Source organism: Podarcis muralis, chromosome 15 (genome assembly GCF_964188315.1).
Source record: "Podarcis muralis chromosome 15, rPodMur119.hap1.1, whole genome shotgun sequence".
Lineage (NCBI taxonomy): Eukaryota > Metazoa > Chordata > Lepidosauria > Squamata > Lacertidae > Podarcis > Podarcis muralis.
Window position 1 is genome coordinate 38,429,126 of NC_135669.1, and position 19,466 is coordinate 38,448,591.

General features: G+C 47.0%; 2 protein-coding genes across 7 annotated transcripts in view; both read left to right on the plus strand.

Annotated features, from left to right (window-relative positions):
- The first annotated feature begins 4,439 nt into the window (after positions 1-4,439).
- Positions 4,440-17,592, plus strand: DDX52 (DExD-box helicase 52). Its single transcript, XM_028708227.2, has 15 exons — positions 4,440-4,592; positions 5,929-6,196; positions 7,149-7,282; positions 7,986-8,171; positions 8,477-8,620; positions 9,397-9,508; positions 9,610-9,682; positions 10,006-10,209; positions 11,363-11,453; positions 12,106-12,228; positions 12,462-12,612; positions 13,104-13,179; positions 13,893-13,964; positions 14,553-14,645; positions 16,792-17,592. The coding sequence occupies exons 1-15, from the start codon at positions 4,506-4,508 to the stop codon at positions 16,874-16,876; spliced, it is 1,899 nt and encodes a 632-aa protein (XP_028564060.2). The 5' UTR covers positions 4,440-4,505; the 3' UTR covers positions 16,877-17,592.
- A 1,553-nt stretch (positions 17,593-19,145) lies between these two features.
- SYNRG (synergin gamma) overlaps positions 19,146-19,466 on the plus strand; it is a 57,647-nt gene continuing 57,326 nt past the window's right edge. For 5 of the 6 annotated variants that reach the window (XM_077919356.1, XM_077919357.1, XM_077919358.1 and 2 more), the window contains exon 1: positions 19,146-19,359. In XM_077919356.1, the coding sequence (XP_077775482.1) occupies positions 19,220-19,359 (140 nt within the window). In that variant the 5' untranslated portion in view covers positions 19,146-19,219. The remainder of the gene's footprint in view (positions 19,360-19,466) is intronic. The other variant, XM_077919360.1, reaches the window with a different exon arrangement.

Genomic DNA, 19,466 nt, shown 5'->3' on the forward strand with positions numbered 1-19,466 from the left:
AGGTGGAGCCAAGGAGAGGCAGTGCCAGCCCCTGATTGGCTGGAAGGAAGGAGGGAGGCTGGCTGTGGGCAGGCTGAGATTGGTGGGGCAGTGCCCCATTTGCCCTGAGGAAATGCTTCCTCCCACTGCAGCTGTTGGCTGTCAACACAGACAGTGCCGAGATACATGGACCAGTGATCTGACTCCGTATAAGGTAGCTTCCAAACAGTCCCGTTTGAGTTCTGTCCCTTCCATCTGAGCTTGTCAGTCGCTTTGTAAGCTCCAAGTGCTCTCATTTACCCGGGGGGGGGGGACCCTGTCTGCTAATATTTCTCCCCAGTCAGTAGCCCTGTCTCTGTTTCTGACTTCCATGGATAAGGACCCTGGAGAAGCTTCTGCAAGCCAGAACCCACCTCGTCAGATGCATGAAGTGTTATCCTTCCAGACACAGACGATTTAGTGGCCCCCCAGCATTGCTCTTCTGCTTTAATTTCAGGGTGAGGAGAGAAGAAACGAAGGCAGTGCTACTTGGGTAGGACAGGGCTAAAGTGACCAGGATAGTACCTAGGGAGAAGAGAGAGAAATGCCTAGAGCAGGGGTCTGCAACCTTTAAGACAAAAAGAGCCACTTGGACCAGTTTATGAAGAAAAAACAACCTGGGAGCCGCAAAACCATTGCGACATTTAAAGCATGCGCGCCGCTGCCCTCCGATCTGACAGCGGGTGGGAAGGTGACGTCGGGACGGTGCGTGAGTAACGCACGCACTGCCCCCATGCGACGTCACAGCCAGTACAGCGCCCGCCACAGTGGGGAGTGTCGGGGCGCACAATACACCTCCTCCCCTCGCCAGTATCCGCCCCGGAGCCGCGGCAAAGGTGTAAAAGAGCCACGTGCGGTTCCGGAGCCGCAGGTTGCAGACCCCTGGCCTAGAGCAATTGAGAGAGGCAGAACAGCTGTGCTATTTAAATCCCACTGAATTTAAGAAGCTGGATGACCAGATAAAACTTTGGGAGGGGCTCCACTCCACCCTATATGTACTGTTTGACACAGAATCGTAGAATTGTAGAGTTGGAAAGGACCCTGAGGGTCATCTAGTCCAACCCCTTGCAAGGCAGGAATCGCAGCCATAGACTCCTTGACAGATGGCCATCCATACTCTGTTTTGAAACCTCCAGCGGAGGAGAGTCCACCATCTTCTGAGGGAGTCCATTCCGCTGTCGAACAGCTCTTACCGCCAGAAAGTTCTTCCTAATGTTTAGTCGTAATCTCCTTTCCCGTCATTTGAATCCATTGGTTTGGGTCCTATCCTCTGGAGCCGTAGCAAACAAGCTTGCTTCCATTTCCCACACGAAAGCCCCTCAGATATACAGCGGTACCTCAGGTTACAGACACTTCAGGTTACAGACTCTGCTAACCCAGAAATAGTACCTCAGGTTAAGAACCTTGCTTCAGGATGAGAACAGAAATCGTGCAGCGGCAGCAGGAGGCCCCATTCGCTAAAGTAGTACCTCAGGTTAAGAACGGTTTCAGGTTAAGAACGGACCTCCGGAACGAATTAAGTACTTAACCCGAGGTACCACTGTACAAGGATGGCTCTCCTATCACCTCTCCGTCTTCTCCAGGCTAAACACTCCGTCCACCGTTCCTCACAAGGCTTGGTTTCCAGTCCCACAAGTACGTACCATTATCAAAACAGGTGTTAGTCACTTTGATGCAAAGTTTTAAGGATGTTATCAGTCTCTGTTACGTTGGCTGCTTTTAATAACCGTCCGGCCTGATGAAAAATGCTGTTGCCGTTTCCCTCCCTTACAGTCTGGGACTTTCTGATTAATGGTGCCCTTTACGGCCAACCTTTTGACTTTTCTGTGTGTTGGGAGGGGCCCAGAACACTGATAAGAAGGCCCTGGGTGGGCACGGCACCCAGAAAACAGTTTTCCTCACAACTTTTCTCTCCCTCTTTTTCATTGCAACGATTCCTTGCTACCCCCTTCTATTTTCTTTATACAGGAAACAAAGAAAGGACACTCCAAACGAATTCCGCTAGGGTCATTAACTGGCTCTCACTTGCCTGATCTTCATTTAGACGGCGGTGACTAATGGCCGTTGTGAGGGGTAAGGGAGAAGAGAAGGGGCATTTGTGTAACAAAGATCTATAAATCATCTCAGAAGCGCAGGGAGGATCCATCACTCAACCAATAAAATCTATTCAGCGGGACAAAGAGAGGAAGGGAATCCCAGAATATTCCCTCATCGTCAGCTGGTTTCCCCCCCCAAAAAAAAGTGTGGGGGGGGGTGTCCTTCCATTCATAATATACTTTCCACACACCCCTTAATAGAGTATCCGGATTTGGGGAGCTCTGTCTGTAATAAATAGGACCAATGCTTCAAATTGGGTTTGTCTGGTTTGTTACTTGCGATGGCTGCTGAAGAAACAGAAATGAAAGTTAGTGGGGAACCACACAAAAAGTCAGAGCACAGCAGTAATGCTATTAGGACCCACAAAGCAGTAAAAAGAATCCCAGTGGATGGCAGTGAATTTTGCACAAATGACGCGACGGTGATAATAATCCATACTTGCATTCAGTCTCTAAGGTGCTCACATCGCTTTAGGTAAAAAGGCCAGTATTACTGGCCTGCCATAGACAACAAGGCTGGTGACTGAGGTGGGCTGAGACTTGAGCATGCACGCTTGGCTTGGAAGGGAAAAGGGAAATCTTACTTCTAGGCTGGCTTTCCCCCTCCGAATAAAACTTCCAGAGTAAAATACAAAGAACTCCAAAACATAATAATCACAATAATAATTGTGCCACTCAGTGTAAAGCAATTTAGGCAAATTTTGTAAACAAACCAACCAACCAACCAACCAACCAACCACAAGCTTTGTACAGAGTACAACGATGTTTTTCCTATTCATTGTGCTATCAAAGCTGCTGTTTTGTGAGGTTATGTTGCATATTTTAAAATAATAATGTGTTTTTGTGTTCATGCACTTTTATAATAATATGTATTTTTACCTACGCTCTTAAATAAGTTGAAAGCTCCTTGGAGATCTTTTTTGTGCAGAAAGCAACTAACATATATGTAGATAATGATATTGATGGTGAACCTGTAAAAGTGAAGTATTTTATAAACGAATCCCGGCTCATTAATATGGATAAGAAAGTCTGCACACCCAACCCAACCCCACTTAGATGACTACAGTATTAAAAATTCTATTCCGCCCTTCATCCAAGGATCACAGGGCGGGTTGCAATATAAAAACACAAAAATGCACACCATAGTAACAAGCACAAACAATAAATCTCTCTCCCCTCCCCCGTTTCAAAAGCCACACTTTGCTGGGAGTCAGCCCCACTGAACTCAAAAGCACTTCTGAGCAGGGGCAGCCAGTTGTGCGAAGCAGCTGAAGTCCTCACTGCGTGCCTCGGGTGCCCTCAAGCGGTAGCCACTGGAAGAGCAGCCAAGACTGCCTCGCGCGAAGCGGCGTTCTTCTCTGAGACTCAGCCTGACGCCAAAGAGATGAAGTCACTATGGACCTATAAATACACTTCCGGGAACCCACGCAAATAACTGTAACACTGTATATCATAAATATTTTGGGCTAGAGCGGCTCCTCTAATTTTTTAAAAAATATTATTAGAAATGTAATTTTATTGCTTTTTTTTAACCTTGTTCAAATATTTTGATGATATCTGAAGACTGCAGTCCAGTGGCTACTTACCTGAAAGTTAAGTCTATTCTGTAGAAGCCTATAAAACTCCACTCAGAAGGAAGTTCTATTGACTTTACTGGAGCTTACATACTTTATCTGTCCTTCCCGATCTGTCCTTCCAGGAAGGATATTGTCCTTCCAGGAAGGACAGATCGTGAAGCTGAGGCTCCAATACTTTGGCCACCTCATGAGAAGAGAAGACTCCCTGGAAAAGACCCTGATGTTGGGAAAGATGGAGGGCACAAGGAGAAGCGGACGACAGAGGACGAGATGGTTGGACAGTGTTCTCGAAGCTACAAACATGAGCCTGACCAAACTGCGGGAGGCAGTGGAAGACAGGAGTGCCTGGCGTGCTCTGGTCCATGGGGTCACGAAGAGTCGGACACGACTAAACGACTACACAACAACAACAACAACATACTTTATCTCTGAAGCCAAAGCAGGTGCTGTAACTTGCTAGCGGTTTGACTTTACCCCCGGAAGGCGCACTCTTCCGTCGTCTCCCGAGGCGTACAGATGGATGCCAAACCACAAAAGGAGCTTATACTGTATAGTCAAAGTGAGGGCGCCATATGGAAACCGGAACGTAGGGCTAGCCGTAGCTCACCTTCTCCTCCCGCATCTCTATAACTTTAAAGAGAAAAGCGACTCTCTACCTTCCTTACCCTCTCTCTATGGTTCTACGACCGGAACCGCTCCGCCTTACTTCCGATTCTTCTTCCGGGTTCGCTCCCCTCCCGCCCGTTCTCCGAGTCCCCCGTTGCCGAGCAACGCGGACACTTCCTTCCGGGCCGCGCGGTGCCTGTCGGGAAGCATGGATTCGCACGAGCTCTTCCGAAAGCTCGGAGCCGGCGCCAAGTTCGACGTGAAGCGCTTCAGGAGAGACGCGGAGCGATTCAAGGTAAGGGGGGGGAGGCAAAAAGACAGCCATTCTCCCCCTGCCTGGAAGCCCCATCCCTGGCTTCACTTTTGTGGTTGCGCCTAGTTCCACGGGAAATGCGCTCTGTTCACCCCCAGGAGCCCTTGGTTCCTTTATTATTATTTTAGTCTCAGCCTTATTCTCTCGTTCTCATTTACGGACAGTTTAATTTTCATGCCCTTGACATAAGTGGACTAAGAGCTTTTGCCCGGAGTGGGGAACTTGCTTCCCACCAGAGGGCCGCCTTTTGCTTCTTGTCAACCTTCTGGGGGCCACATGACAGTAGTGGGCAGGGCCAGAAGAAAAAAATGGGTGCGGTAAATGGAAGTAAAATGCAACCAAGTACAGTGGTACCTCGGGTTAAGTACTTAATTCGTTCCGGAGGTCCGTTCTTCACCTGAAACTGTTCTTAACCTCCTGAAGCACCACTTTAGCTAGTGGGGCCTCCCGCTGCCGCTGCGTCACCGGAGCATGATTTCTGTTCTCAACCTGAAGCAAAGTTCTTAAACTGAGGTATTATTTCTGGGTTAGCGGAGTCTGTAACCTGAAGCGTATGTAACCCGAGGTACCACTGCATATGGTTAAACCCGGTGGCTTTTTTGCTTTAAAAAGTGTTTAAGGGTACTCTCATTTTGACTCAAGAAAATGACCATTTTATAGATCAAATCGGGAAAGCTAAATACAGTAAATGGACAAAAGTACAAGGATTCACAAAATGTTTAGGGGTAAGTGTACCCCTGCGTGCCCCCAGAAAAAAGTACTGGTTAAACCAGTTTCTACACACACTTGCACACCTCTCCCCCCCCCTCCAAGCAACTGCCATTTTCACAGTTCTGGGGCACGTCTCCGGCCAGCCAAAAACACTTAAGGAGACAGTAAAGTAGAGCTCATGAAGGGTGGGGCTTGGGGAGTCTTCTGAAGGTCAGATAGAGAGCCACAAAGGGACATTTTTGGTCTATGGGCTTGAGGTTGCCCCATCCTGTCTTACTCCACAGTGGTCTTTAAGATGCCACCAGGTGCTTTGATTGTTTTTACTCCAAGAGATGCACACAGCTATGCCTTTGGAAGTAATTTTTATCACGCTGCACATTTTATTCTTGTAAAGCAGTGGCGTAATGGAGCAGGAGCGAAGCACCGTTTATTTTACGGCAGGAGTGAAATGATGTGTTCTCCATTTGAAAGTCCTCTGCATGGCAAATGAAGTTTTTGAGCCCTGGCTGGCTTTGTGACCAGGCAGGGTTCTTGGTACCTGGTTTTCCCTGGGGAAACAAGAACTCTGTTAAAACCACAGGGATGTTGTGGATCTGTTTGATTTCAGGTGATCAGAACTAAGGATAAAGAAGCCGGAGCATCGGAGATTCTGGGAGAGCTTGACTTCTTTGCTAACCAAAGCAAAAAACCACCCAGTCCTTCCGATGATGGTGGAGGAGGAAATTGTCTTCGTGAACCCCAAGTTGAAGCATTGGAATCACAACCTGAAAATAAAGGAAATGAACCCAGATTGGTGGGCAAGGCGAGGGCTGCAGAGAAGAGAAAAGGAGATGGGCAAAGCATGGAAGGGAGGGGCAAAAAGAAAAAGGCTCAAGGTAAACGAATGAGCAGTTCTTTTTAAACAGAATACATTCTTCTTTATTCTTGGTAAATTACTGAGGCATCCAGGAAGCATGGGCAGTTGTCAAGTGATACGAACTCATTTGTACACAGTTGTGGCAGCAGAGTAACACTTTAGTATGATTAATCTCTGAGTTGCCTTCCACATATATACTCTAAGCAAATTTTGGGACATTTTCTTAAAAAACAGCACAACGGAACATAGGTATAATGAACAACGCTGGTCTTCTGGTGGCTTATAATGTTTTCTTGCTGGGTTCAGAAGCTTCTTCTTGTATATTCTTCTTGCATCCTGATCTCCTGTTTTACTTCTGTGATGTACACTGGGCTTACCTGTACTGAGTTATGCCTTTATTGTAATAGGTAGCTTGGAGGAGGCGGTGTAGTTGCTGACTTGTGTTGCACTAGCAGTAATACTAATCTTATTATTTGTACCCCACTCATCTGATTGCATTGCCCCAGCCACTTTGGGTAGCTTCCAACATAATATAAAAAGTTTGGCCCGCAAGGCCACTTCCCCAAAACCAAACCCGCCTGTCAATCAGCTGATAGGCCAGGAGTGGGCAGGGTTCAATCTTTCTTGATGCTGCTTTGCCAAACTGCCCCCCCCCCACGGGTCAACTTTGACGGGTGGGAGGGAACACCCACCTTTCATTCACCTAATTATTATTATTTACATTTTGATTTTTCTGTGAGCCACTTTGAACACATTATTTGGGTAAAATGTGGCTTATAAATGACAATGGCAAATGGCAACATCATCACTACCTGTCAAAGTTGGCCTGTAGGGGTGGGTGTAGATAAAAGTTTGGGCCCACTGAGCCAAAAAAACGTTTCCCATCCCTGTCTGAAGTGGTGATTACACAGCAATTTAGTTTTCATTTTTTCGTTCTGGTTTATATACATGGATGTTCTTGAAACTTTCAGAGGCAGCCCCCATAAATACTGAAAATGAGGGGATATTGTGGATGTCCACTTTGGAAGCAAAGCTCAGCACTCCAAAGAGCAAGGGGGAGAAGGAGCCCCCTGCAGCAAAATTGGAACAAGCTAGACAAGAAAAGGTGAGTTGGTTCTCTTTAGTGTGCTACCTGCAAGCAATTTGGAAGTAGTAGCAAGTGATAGCCATGAAACGCTCTGGGCTGACCTTGGTCCAGTTGCCTCCTTTCTGTCAGTCTCACCTACCTCACAGGGTTGTTGTGAGAATGAAACAGGGAGAAAAACAGGGTGTACCACCTTTAGTTCCTTGGAGGGGATAGGTGGGGTGTGAATGAAACCAGTTAATTAAAAATAAAGTCTGCCGAAAAAATGGCATGTACTTTAATCTCCATCTTAAATGATTGAGGGTTGAATTTGAAGGTTAGCACGAGTTAAGAGCATGATCAAGGGATCCTGGCTATCATTTCATCTCAGAAGATATGATAGCAGGGATTGATTTCTAGCAGGTGAGATGTCACGTTTCTAAAAGTGTTCAAAAAGGTTTTGTGCGAGTGAACTTCAAGTCTGCATCCCCAGGGACCCGAAGACTGCTGCAGTAATGAGCTTGCATTTTCAAAAGTTGTATTAGTTACTGGCATTTTATAATTGCAGGACATGTTTAGGTCTCTCCTCGCCCCCCCGAGCTGAAAGTTTACATGTCAAAAATTGTGTGCTTTAGTTCAGTCTTAAGACTGGCAACCAAAGCATGTAGATGTGGGGTTTCTTTTTAAATTTAATAAAATAATGACTTCCACTTTAATGTAGCATGTACACCTTGGAATTTTCTAGGTAAATCACTTCAGAAATAAGCACAAGATCTACATTCAGGGAACAGATCTTCCGGAACCTATTGCTACGTTTGAGCAACTTGCAAAGGAATACAACGTCCACCAGAAGATTATGCAGAACATTGAAGCTGCAGGGTTCCAGACTCCCACACCGATTCAGATGCAGGCTATTCCTGTCATGCTCCATGTGCGTCCTGGTTTAATCTTTCGCTTTGAGTTGAAACGGTGACGTAGTCTGTGACGTTCCTTAAGTTATCCTTGTTTAACTTCTCCACCAGCAAGAGGGTGGGGGGACGGCGCCTATTTTGCAGGTGTGTTATGAACTCAGATTGAATTATTACCCAAAGTCCTTTTTGTGCGTATTATATACTATCAATGACAGGGAGAACTGAACATTTCTGTGGTGCATTTTTCACCCATTGTGGCTTTCAGCGCTGTACCAGCTGCCTAACCCAGCCTTGGCTCATTCCCTTTTCTCCTCCACCCCACCAGGGTCGCGAACTTCTGGCCTGTGCCCCCACTGGTTCAGGGAAAACATTGGCTTTCGGCGTTCCTGTCTTAGCACACCTGAAACAACCTATGAATAAAGGTTTCAGAGCACTGATAATATCCCCTACGCGGGAGCTTGCCAATCAGGTATGACGATGTTATTGTATTGTATTGTATTGTATTGTATTTTTGCCCTAAATTGGATTTGAAGGTACATTTAATGCTTGCTGTCAGGCTGTGAAAGCTAAACAGGGAAGTGCTTCACCCATGTGGTACACCCATCATGTAGGCTTCCCAAAGGAATAGTGGGCAGTAAGTAAGGTGTTGACTAATAGGTGAGAGCAGTGAGTTGCTTTAAATGGTCATATATCTATCTTTCTAGCCCCTGACTACGCACTTTGCTTGGGGTTGGGGTGTACCTTTTACTTATTTACATTACACATTTATACGCCGCCACCGTTTAGACAAAGAAAGGGCTCTCAGAGCAACTTTCAAAAACTCAGGCTCACAATTTTAAAAGACATGTCATCCAAGGAAAAAAGGAATAGCAGGGAGGAGGAAAAAGCAAGCTGAAGCATAAATTTGTAAAGTTGCATCTGATACCAGTGGTAGTTCTGACTTCCAGTGTATTTGTCCATCTAGCCCAGTATTATCTACTCTGATTGCCACCAGCCCATTCTGGGTCTCTGGCAGAAGTCTTTCCCATCACCTGGTACTTGATCTTGTTTTTTGAGTTGGAGAAGCTGGGTTGAACCTTGAATCTGTGCTGAAATATGGGCCCTTCAGTCTGTCATTGCTGTTTATTGTTGTTATTATTCTGCCCTTGAACATAACTCTGAATGTGTAGATAATTGGGTCCTTTTTAAAAAAAATGGCATTCATGTTCATTTTTAAAAATAAATGATTTTTCCTTTATGTTTTAGACACATCGAGAGCTGCTTAAGCTGTCAGAAGGTATCGGCTTCAGAATACACATGATCCACAAAGCTGCTGAGGCTGCGAAAAAGTTTGGGCCAAAGTCATCTCAGAAATTTGGTAACTTAGACATAAACTGGAGTTCACAGATTCCAATCCACTCCCTATTCCATTGCCCTGCCTGGCTAATTGTGTGTATGTCCCGTCCCCGTCCCCCGCAGATATTCTGGTGACTACTCCGAACAGACTTGTCTATCTTCTGAAACAAGACCCTCCAGCAATAGATTTGGCCAGGTAAAAAAACAGAGCTCTCATTTAAAATAAGTTTCTTCTGTCTACCAGCATGTTTGACACATGTACTAAAATTTCTGAGTCCAGTCTCTGGCACCACCCTGAACTCCTTCGAGAAAAAGTGGACCGTAAATGTAATAGGTAAATACTAAAGTTTATATACCTCACTTTAATACTAGCCAGGGTTGAAACCAATGCAAGGATTCATTCTTAGCAAGGCCATCTGGAAAAAGGGTGTGCCCTGTGTCTGGTCCTACTGGCTGTGTAAGACTTGTACACCTTTCTCCCCTCTGAACTGCAAATGACCGCCTTCTGCTTTGCCCTAGGGTTGAGTGGCTGGTGGTGGACGAGTCGGATAAGTTATTTGAAGATGGGAAGACGGGTTTCCGAGACCAGCTCGCCACCATCTTCCTGGCGTGCACCTCCCACATTGTCAAGAGAGCCATGTTCAGTGCAACCTTCGCCCACGACGTAGAGCAGTGGTGCAAACTCAACTTAGACAACATAGTGTCTGTCTCTATTGGAGCAAGGCAAGTGTGGAAGATTGAACGTTGCCCCTTTCTCTCTCTCTCTCTCTCTCTCTCTCTCTCTCTCTCTCTCTCTCTCTGAATGTTCTCACATTCCTGTTTCTAGCTGGAGAAGCTGGTTGATTTCTCTCACACTTCCTTGAGCTTTGCGGAGCATTGAGTATTTTTGCCTTAAGGCTGTCATGAAGGAAGAGGACACTTGAAAAGTCCCTTTGCCTGCTGTCCTCCCCCTCTGGGACCTAATTCATTCCATTTGGTTCCATTCACTGTCATTGCGTACTTTTTACAGTCTCTTGTGCTGCTGAAGAGGCAAGCGGTTTTAACCTGAAGAGTCTGCTTGCCTCTTCAGCACATAGTGGAAACTTTAGGGACCTCTGACTCTTTGGTGTTGTTTTGCCAAGTTTTAGGGTTGGCCAGAAAGTGTGTTAAGGAGTACTGCTCATTAACTGTGGAATTAGGAAGGAGTACTTAAAGCTGTCTCTCAGCTGATGCTGAACCCCCCCCCCCCCGATGCAAAAAGTCCAGTGCTGTTCTTTACACTGGGCTGGGTGGGTGAGAGAGGAGGAAGTGTGAAGAGTGCTTTCTTTCTTTCTTGGGGCTGCGTGGATGGAGCAGAACTGCTCTAAATAGTCACCTGTGCTGAGGTCTCCCTTATCCTGTGACAGCTTTAAGGAAAGGAAAGAACGCTGTCCAGTGAACCCCATCAATCTGGGAGCCTTGGCTGCAAGCTAGTATAAAGTGTTCTGTGTTCTCAAAGCTTTCTCATCTGCAAAAAGGTTGCAGCGGGCTGGTGGGGAACCTGGGGCCTAAGCACCAAATGTGGCCCTCCAGGTCTCTGTCTGGCCCTCAGAGCTCTCCTTAGGCCACACCCCTTACCAGCCCTGCTTTGCACCACCCTTCAGTGCCTGGATAGAGGACAGAGAAGGGTTTGCGAGAGAGAGAGTGTGTGTGTGGGAGAGAGGGAGAGAGAAAGAAAACTAGCCTTCTGGAGGGAAAAGTTGTTTTCTGGCCCTGCCCACCATATGGCCCTCAGCCCCACTTCAGGTTAACACCCATTCTGTTGGTAGTTTTCTCACTCTGACAGTTCCTTTTGAAATAACTTTAATCCCAGTCCATCTTCAAGCCTTGACAATGCCTACCTCTTCTTTGATTTCAGGAATGCTGCGGCTGAGACAGTGGATCAGGAGCTCTTGTTCGTTGGATCGGAGACGGGAAAACTGCTAGCGATGAGGGGCCTTGTGAAAAAGGTTGTTTCCCAGAGTGGTTTGGCGGCCAGTCCTCCTTCCCAGAAAACTGGGGATTGCAGCTGTCTGAAGGGAATAGTGTTCTCCCAACAGCTCTCAGCGCTCTTAACAAACTGCACTTCCCAGTTTGACTAACACCCAATGCAATCCATTGGAACAAGTGGGGTGTCCAGTTAAACATAGATAGGGCTTCATGGCACGAGTTGTTTGGTGCCTGCTACCCCTGGGCTTGGGTCTCCTGACTTTTGTGACTAGAGTTCCCCCAACTTTTGGCCCTCCTGATGTTTCAGACTACAAATCCCATCATCCCTCGCCAGCACAGGTATGCTGACTGGGGAAGCCCAGGGAGAAAGTGAATGAAGCAGCCCACCTGTGCACTGCTCATATGCCTGAGATCCCCAGGGTTGAATCACTGTTCACATTCTGTGCTTTGATTGCAAACTCCCTGGCACAGAAATGCTTAGGCCATTTTTGCTGGGTATCTTTGTGAAGCTTGTGCTGGCAGAGGCCAATTGGAGCCGTCGCCCGAAACAGCTGGCAGCCACCAGGGTGGGGAAGGATGATCATGGCTGACTATTTCAAAAATGCTACCAGGCCCTTTTTGCACGTGATCAGCCACCAAGCTTACTTTCCCCCCCTCCTTCCCTCTTTGCAGGGTTTCACACCACCTGTCTTGGTGTTTGTCCAGTCCATTGAACGGGCAAAAGAGCTTTTCCACGAGCTCATTTATGAAGGCATCAACGTGGACGTCATTCACGCAGACAGGACCCAACAGCAGGTAGGAGAAACGCTGCTGAACGCGGAAGGCAAGTCTCAGCAGCTAGGTTGTTCCTTCGTTTTCCTTGACATGTTTAGAAGCAGGTGTCAGGGGAGGAACCTGCATCCAGGAATTGATGCAGCTTGAGCAATTCTGTGTTGCCAGCTTGGAGTTATAGAAGCCGCAGTGTAATTGTGGCTTTTGTGAACTTGGAGGGGGGAAAAACCACCGATACACGTTTCTGTTTCCCCTAGAGAGACAGTGTCGTCCACAGTTTCAGAGCGGGGAAGATTTGGGTCCTTATCTGTACTGCTCTGTTGGCAAGAGGCATCGACTTCAAAGGAGTGAACATGGTTATTAATTTTGACTTCCCGAGTAGCGCTGTGGAATACATCCACCGGATTGGTGAGTGTGGGCTGCGCATTTCCATCACACGGCTCTTGGTTATTTCAGACTTCTGTCCACTCCCACTAGAGGTTGGGAGGTCCTGCATGTGGGTTTCTCAGAAGAGGCACCTGGCTGGCCACTGTGAGATCAGGTGTTGGAGCAGATGGGCCTTTGGCCTGATCCCACGGGGCTCACCTTATGGGGAAAACAATAGCACAAGCCATAACTTGCGCGCGCGCACACACACACACACACACACACACACACACACACACATATATATATATATATATGAATGAAGGATATGTTTGTTGTTTTCTCAGCTGGAGTGATGCACTTAAAAGTACAGGCAATGCTTGCTGAATCTTGGGCACCTGAGTGGCACCTAAAGGGTTCTAAGTCATGTTGGCTGGGGCTGCTAGGAGTTGAACCCCCCTTATAATGTTTATTCTATGCTGGCATGTGCTCAAAAGGTAGATTTGCTTATATGTTCCTTTCCTCCTCCACAGGCCGCACAGGAAGAGCAGGGCACACTGGAAAAGCAATCACCTTCTTCACTGAAGATGACAAGCCGTTATTGCGAAGGTACCTCCTTTGCTCACTGCTGCTGCTGCTGCTGTGACTTTTTGCCGCTTGCTTGCTTCCGTTGCGATTTTGGTCCCTGGTTGGCGACTCGTTTTCTTTTGCTTTTTCTTCCCCCATTGTGAGCATTTACAGAAGCTTTGGGTGGAGCTCTTTAGCAGCTCTCCCCTCCTACTCTTGACTTGGAATGAGGATAATATTGTAGCAAAACACATAATAAATGGCAGGGGGCCGCCTCTGCCAAAGCTTCTTTTCCTTTTTGAACTGTGGGGATGGTCAAGTGCCCTTTTCCTGTGCCTTTGGACCCAAGAGAGACTTAGGAAGCTGCCTCTTACTGATTCAAACCATTGCTCTGCCTAGCTTAATAGTATCTACACTGATCGGCAGGGGCTCCAATTTCAGACAAGAGGTCTTTCCCAGCCCTTCTTGGAGATGCCAGGATTGAACCTGGGATCCTCTGTATGAAAGCCACTGAGCCATGACTCTTCCCTTATAGTTTCTTCCTAAGAGGTTGATGTATTTACATAGTGGGGGGCTGACAACGGGGAAATTTGGAGGCCCAGTAACCTTTTGCAAATATCAACTTTTGCCAGATCAATTTTTTCTACAGTGGTGCTCTTGCTCCTCTGAAACAAACTTTCTGAAGTTGGCAGAAAATTATTGACTCTCTCCTCTCCCCCTGCACCCCTGCCATCCCTCACTTTCTTTCCTTACAGTATCGCCAGTGTCATTCAGCGAGCTGGCTGTCCTGTGCCAGACTACATAAAACATTTTCGCAAGCTTCAAAGGTAAGTGAGCATTTTGATGGAGCCAACTAGGAGAACGATGGTGGAAGAGCGCCAGGAGTAGTTCTGCTTCCCCTCTCTTCCACTCCACACCCTGCCCCCTCGGGGGTTTTTTTTTGGCTTGAAAGCCACACCTGTTGGGCTCTGGTCAGTTGTGGTCCTAGTGATCTTGGACGGCTGGTCCAGGGACATGGGACTGCAGCTGATGCTCTTTGGCTCTTGGCATTGAACTCTATGCATAGTGAAGCCTTTGGCCTTAGGTGGCATGCTTATTCTCTCACTTGTTCTCTCTCACACACACATCAGGAGGGAATGCAGTAGGAGGTTGAGCAGTTTGGTGGGCGGAGGGGAACATGAGTGTGATGGTCAGAGGGGAATGAGGGAAGGTAGAAGCGTTTGGTAGTGGTTGAGAATTAGGCAGCAGGAGTGGCTTTGAGCCCTCCAGGCAGGGGCAATACAGAAGGCTGGCAAGGACCTTAAGCTGCCTGCATGTGCTCTAAGTGAACCACCTTCAGCTGGTTGTGGGATTTTCTGCTCTCCTGAAAGCCTTTATACTTTCCCCCCCTCCCCTTGCCCCAATGTCATTTTCAGCAAGCAAAAGAAGAAGTTGATTAAGAAGCCTTTGGAAAGGGAACACATTCTTACATCTCCACAGTTCTTACGCCGGAAAGCCAAGAGAAAAAAGTAAGCTGAATTTTACTTGTTAAAAGCTTTTTGAGGGGTGGGGAAAGAGGTGTAATTTCACTTAACCAGTTCTGCAGGACAGAGGAAAAGAGTGTGAGAAATGTTATTCCCAGTTCTATTTATCCAGGTAAACGAAGTAGAAGCAGACCATTTGTGCATCTGTTCCCCTCAGAGCTACAATGCCCAAAGTTCCCTGGGAAGAGAGATTAGTGGTTAAACCACTCTGAGAATTGTAGCTTATTTATTGGGTATATGAAGGAAGTTCTATTACCCTTAACAAACTACAGTTCCCAGGATTCTTTGGGGGAAGCCATGACTGTTAAAAGTGTTATCCTAATGTTTTAAATGTATTGTGTACATGGGGCCTTAATACCTAGTGGGTCCCATCTACTTCAGTATTGCCCACACCACCGCTCCCCAACCTGGTGCCCTCCAAATGTTTAGAATTACCACTGCTATCAGCCACTGCTACATGCCTGTCAAAGTTATACAACATTTCTGTCTTGAAGAGTTTGCAATCAAGGGACAGAATTTCAACAGTGATTTGTCCCTGTGGATCTTTTGATGAATGAGCAGAGCATGGATGGGATGTTTTGTCCTCCTAGTTCACCCCAGGATATTTTCTCCTTAACATCTGTGCACAACTGGATTGAAGCCACCAGCCTGCCGGGCCTCTCAATGAATGGCAACCATCCATCTTCTCATAGAGAGGGGATCTGTGTTTGACCTTGAGAGGAGAGCCCTTCAGATTTCTTGGAGGTGGGGAGGCATCTGGGCCCCGTTCTGACAGTGGGGATGCTCCCGTATACCCAAACTGCTGTTGATTATGGCTTAATTTCAGGGTTAATGCACAAGCCAAGAGTCTCGCAACCATCTTAACCCATGTCCCTCTTATGTACTGTCCACCTGCCCTTCACTCAATGTGATCTTACGTTGACTGGATTGGAGGTGGTGGTGTGAGTTTTTTACCCTGAAATTTGATTCTGCTCCTAAGTTAGCTAGAGAGAGCATGGCCTTCTGGTGTTCAAAAGGGATTCAGGCTTAAAAACAGCACTTCCAAGATCTGGCTCCCACACAGTCTCCTTCTGTTCTTTTTCCCTCTACCAGGGAGAAAGAGACTTTGCAAAGCTGATTCTTGCAAGCTGCACATCAGTGACCAAGAGCAGTTACCAACATTTGTTGTTGTTGCATAAGAAGGGTGTTTCAGTAACATTCAGTGGAATGTAGAATTGGGAAGAAAACACAGAGAGAGGAGGAGGTGTCTTCAGATTTGAGCTTCAGTGGGAGAGAAGGTAGAACCACCTTGGGGAGGAACCATATTTCAGCAGCATCTCCAGCTAACAGGATCAGGTTGCAGGAGACAGAGAAAGACATTCCATCCTGAGACTCTGGAGGGCCACTGCCAGCCAGAGTAGACAATTCTGGAAAGCAGCTTCATACATTCCTATGTAGCTCAGTGGTAGAGCATCTGCTTTGCATGCAGAAGGTGCCACCTTCAGTCACTGGCATCTCCAGGTAGGACTGGGAGTGTCCACTTGTCTGAAAGCCTGGAGAGCATCTGCCAGTTCTGCCAAATCTCATCCACACAGTTCTGCCCTCTGAACATTTGGGCAACACGGGAACCAAATGGAGCCCAGAAAGTGCCCTTTTCCTGGCATGTGGACCCTTCATTCAAGTTAGTGCTTTTCACATAAATCCTCAAGTCCGACTGCTTTTAACATTCACACCTTTCTACTTAGCTTTTAAAAAACCAAAACCCTTTAAATAGGCTTTCTCATGCCAGCTTTTTTGTTTATTAGCAGCTAGGCACAGTGCTTCAGTTCTCTGTAGCTCATATTTATACTCAAGTTACATAAGCACCTGCTATGTATTAAACTCTGCCAGAAGTGAAATATTGAAGATAAGAAATTACCTTAGACTGAACACAACCATCAGTCAATCTAGCCTAGCATTGCCCGTTCTACCTGGCAAAACCCAAGGCCCCTTTTTAGCTGGATTTGAACCTGGGATCTTCATGCGCAGAGCGCACTCTACAACTGTAGGTCCCACTCTACACAATCTGCTTTTTTGACAGCTAGTAGATTGCTATAAGAGCCTGATGATTGTTATTAAAGTTGGTTACATGAAGGTACTTTTTCCCCTTTAGGAGAATTGCTCAGAAAGGAGTGAAGAAAGATTCCAAGAAAGCCAAAACCGAGAATTCTCAGGCACAGACTGTTCCAGAAAACTGATGTAGCGCTTTGAAGCATTGCTCAAAATAAGCAGGGATGCTATGTTATTTGCAGGAATCTGGGACCACTGATGGAACAAAGAGCTTCTTTTATATTGGGCTGCATTTTACCTCTCTCTGTTATGTTTTTTGGCAGATTTTCTAAGCAAGCCCTTTCCTGCCATTGTTTGGGGGGGGGGTCAGGCCATCCTGTGCTGTGACATTTTTTTGCCAGGCTTCAAGGACGACAGCACAATGGCAGAAATGGCTCATCTTCCTTCACTGATGATAAACATCCTTGCATCCCTGAGTGCTGAGGGGGACTTCCCATGTCAGTAAAGGAAGGCAGGAGGGCCGAAGGGGTGCCCTGCCACTTATGCCTTCAGATTGCTTTCTCTTGTACCCCAGTCTAGCAAATAAAGCAGGGATAGGACCCCTCCAGATGTTGGTTTTCCAACTTCCATGTACTCCAACAGCATCTGGAGGACCCCAGGTTCCCCATTCCTGCTTGCTATACAGTATTAGGTTCTGTAGCTGCTATAAGGTGTAAGACACAGTTGTTGCAGGCTTGATGCTGCAAATTTATAACACACAGGACAGTGAATTTTAAATCCACAGTACGATATCTGTGGATGGAAATACCAAAGAGTGTGTTCTTCTTGCACAAATTTACATGCTTTACACAGGTTCATCGGCCATAAAATCTGTAAGTCTCCCCAATAAACTGCCTCCAAATGATTTTGCTATGCCTCTGTCTTATATTCCTAAATATCTCTTCATTTTTTGTTGCAATTTTTTGGGTTAAGCTGTTCAAAGGAAAAGATGCACCATAACGAGAGAGATGTCTCTATAGAGCAGAGGTGTGGAACCTTTTTGGCCTGCCCTACACTGCTAAGAATGCTTTCCTTCTCCATTCTAGAAATAATATATTTTACCAATATCCTTCCAAAGGCTCAGAGATGGGTAGCAAAATGAGAAACACCTCTGCAGCCACACACCCCTATTATTAAAAATTCAACATCTATTTCTTTTATGAATTTAATAATGGGGTTTTATTCACCTGAGTCATACAATAGTCCACATAAAATGTTGGTCATGTCTGTTGATCGGAATGGATCCATTTTAAGGCCTCGTTAGATACACCTCAGGGGGAAAAACATGCAATATATTGAGAAATCTACACCTGCATATATCTATAGATATTTACTCATTTAGATCTGTATATGAGCTGTCAAAATTGTATATTTAATAGAGATTAATACATATAGGAATCTGAGAACTATATACCCATCTCGATAAATCTTTATAGCTGTTAGATCTCTAATCTTTATATAGATTACAAAGAGCTTTAGGTCTACAGCTAGAAAAAACACAAGCATACATCTTTCTGAAGATACAGTGCTGAGTATTGACTGACATATGCATATAAATCGAGATCCTACAGGTACCGACTGTAGTTTGTTTTACTCTTTAATGTATCGTCAGTGTTTTTTTGGGCATGTGTTAAAACTTATCTTTAGTGTGTGCACCTTGAGGTGACTGCAGAGAAGGCGGTTAAAAAGTATATTTATTTATACCCCTCCTTCCCCCCCCCCACCCGGGGGAGGGGGGTCTCAGGGCAGCTTTGTCAAACGGAAACAGGTAGTAATAATAATGATGATAATGAAAAGACTAGTAATCTAATTATTGGTGAAGCAGAGCGGGTGGAGATGAAGAGACCTCTAGGATGAATAATAACCTCCATCCTGCCCCACACCTGGAGGGCACCTACAGCGACCCCCCCCCCCCGCCTATAGGGTGACTCTCCCTATGCCTCACAAGACCCCTAGGCCCAAGACAGGTAATAATAATGAAAAGACTAGTAATAAATCAAATTATTGTTAAGGCAGAGCCGGTGGGAATGGATGAATAGTAGCTTCCCCACACCTGGAGGGCACCCAGGTACTTGCCTATAGGGTGACTCTCCCTATGCCTCACAAGACCCCTATGCCCAAGACAGGTAATAATAATGAAAAGCCTAGTAATAAATTATTGTTAAGGCACAGCCGGTGGGGATGGATGAATAGTAGCTTCCCCACACCTGGAGGGCACCCAGGCACCTGCCTATAGGGTGACTCTCCCTACGCCTCACAAGACCCCTCACTTCCCCACTTTGTGGGGGGAGAGAGAGAGATAGAGAAGGCTAGACCCCGCTCCTTCCCGCCCCTCGAGGCGGGCGCTGCCCAGTCGGTGGGCCGGGCCTGGCGGGGGCGAGGCGAGGAGGCTCTGCCCCGGAAGTGGCGGCGGCGGCGGCGGCGGCCCAGCTGACAGGAGCCGGAGAGGGAGGCCCTGCTTCGGGCTCCTGCCTCAGTCGCCGGGCAGCAAGATGGCGCTGCGGCCGGGCCAGGGAGCCGGCGGCGGCGGTTCCCTCAGCACCTCGGCCGCCGCCGCCGCTCCTCTGCCGGGCACCGCCGGGCCGCCTCCGGGAGCAGCAGGTGGCGCCGGAGGAAGCCCCGGGCCTGCCAGGTAGGAGGGGATCCCGCGGCCGGAGGGGAGGCGGGAAGGGAGGCGCGCTGCTTCTCAGGTGACTTTGGCATCTCGGATTATTCCGGCTCCCCGGAGCCACTTTTAAA

Coding starts and splice junctions, on each gene's coding strand:
- DDX52 (XM_028708227.2), top strand. CDS start 4,506: ATGGATTCGCACGAGCTCTTCCGAAAGCTCGGAGCCGGCGCCAAGTTC. Junction 7,283..7,985: donor AACAAGCTAGACAAGAAAAG/GTGAGTTGGTTC, acceptor GGAATTTTCTAG/GTAAATCACTTCAGAAATAA. Junction 8,621..9,396: donor CGCGGGAGCTTGCCAATCAG/GTATGACGATGT, acceptor TTTATGTTTTAG/ACACATCGAGAGCTGCTTAA.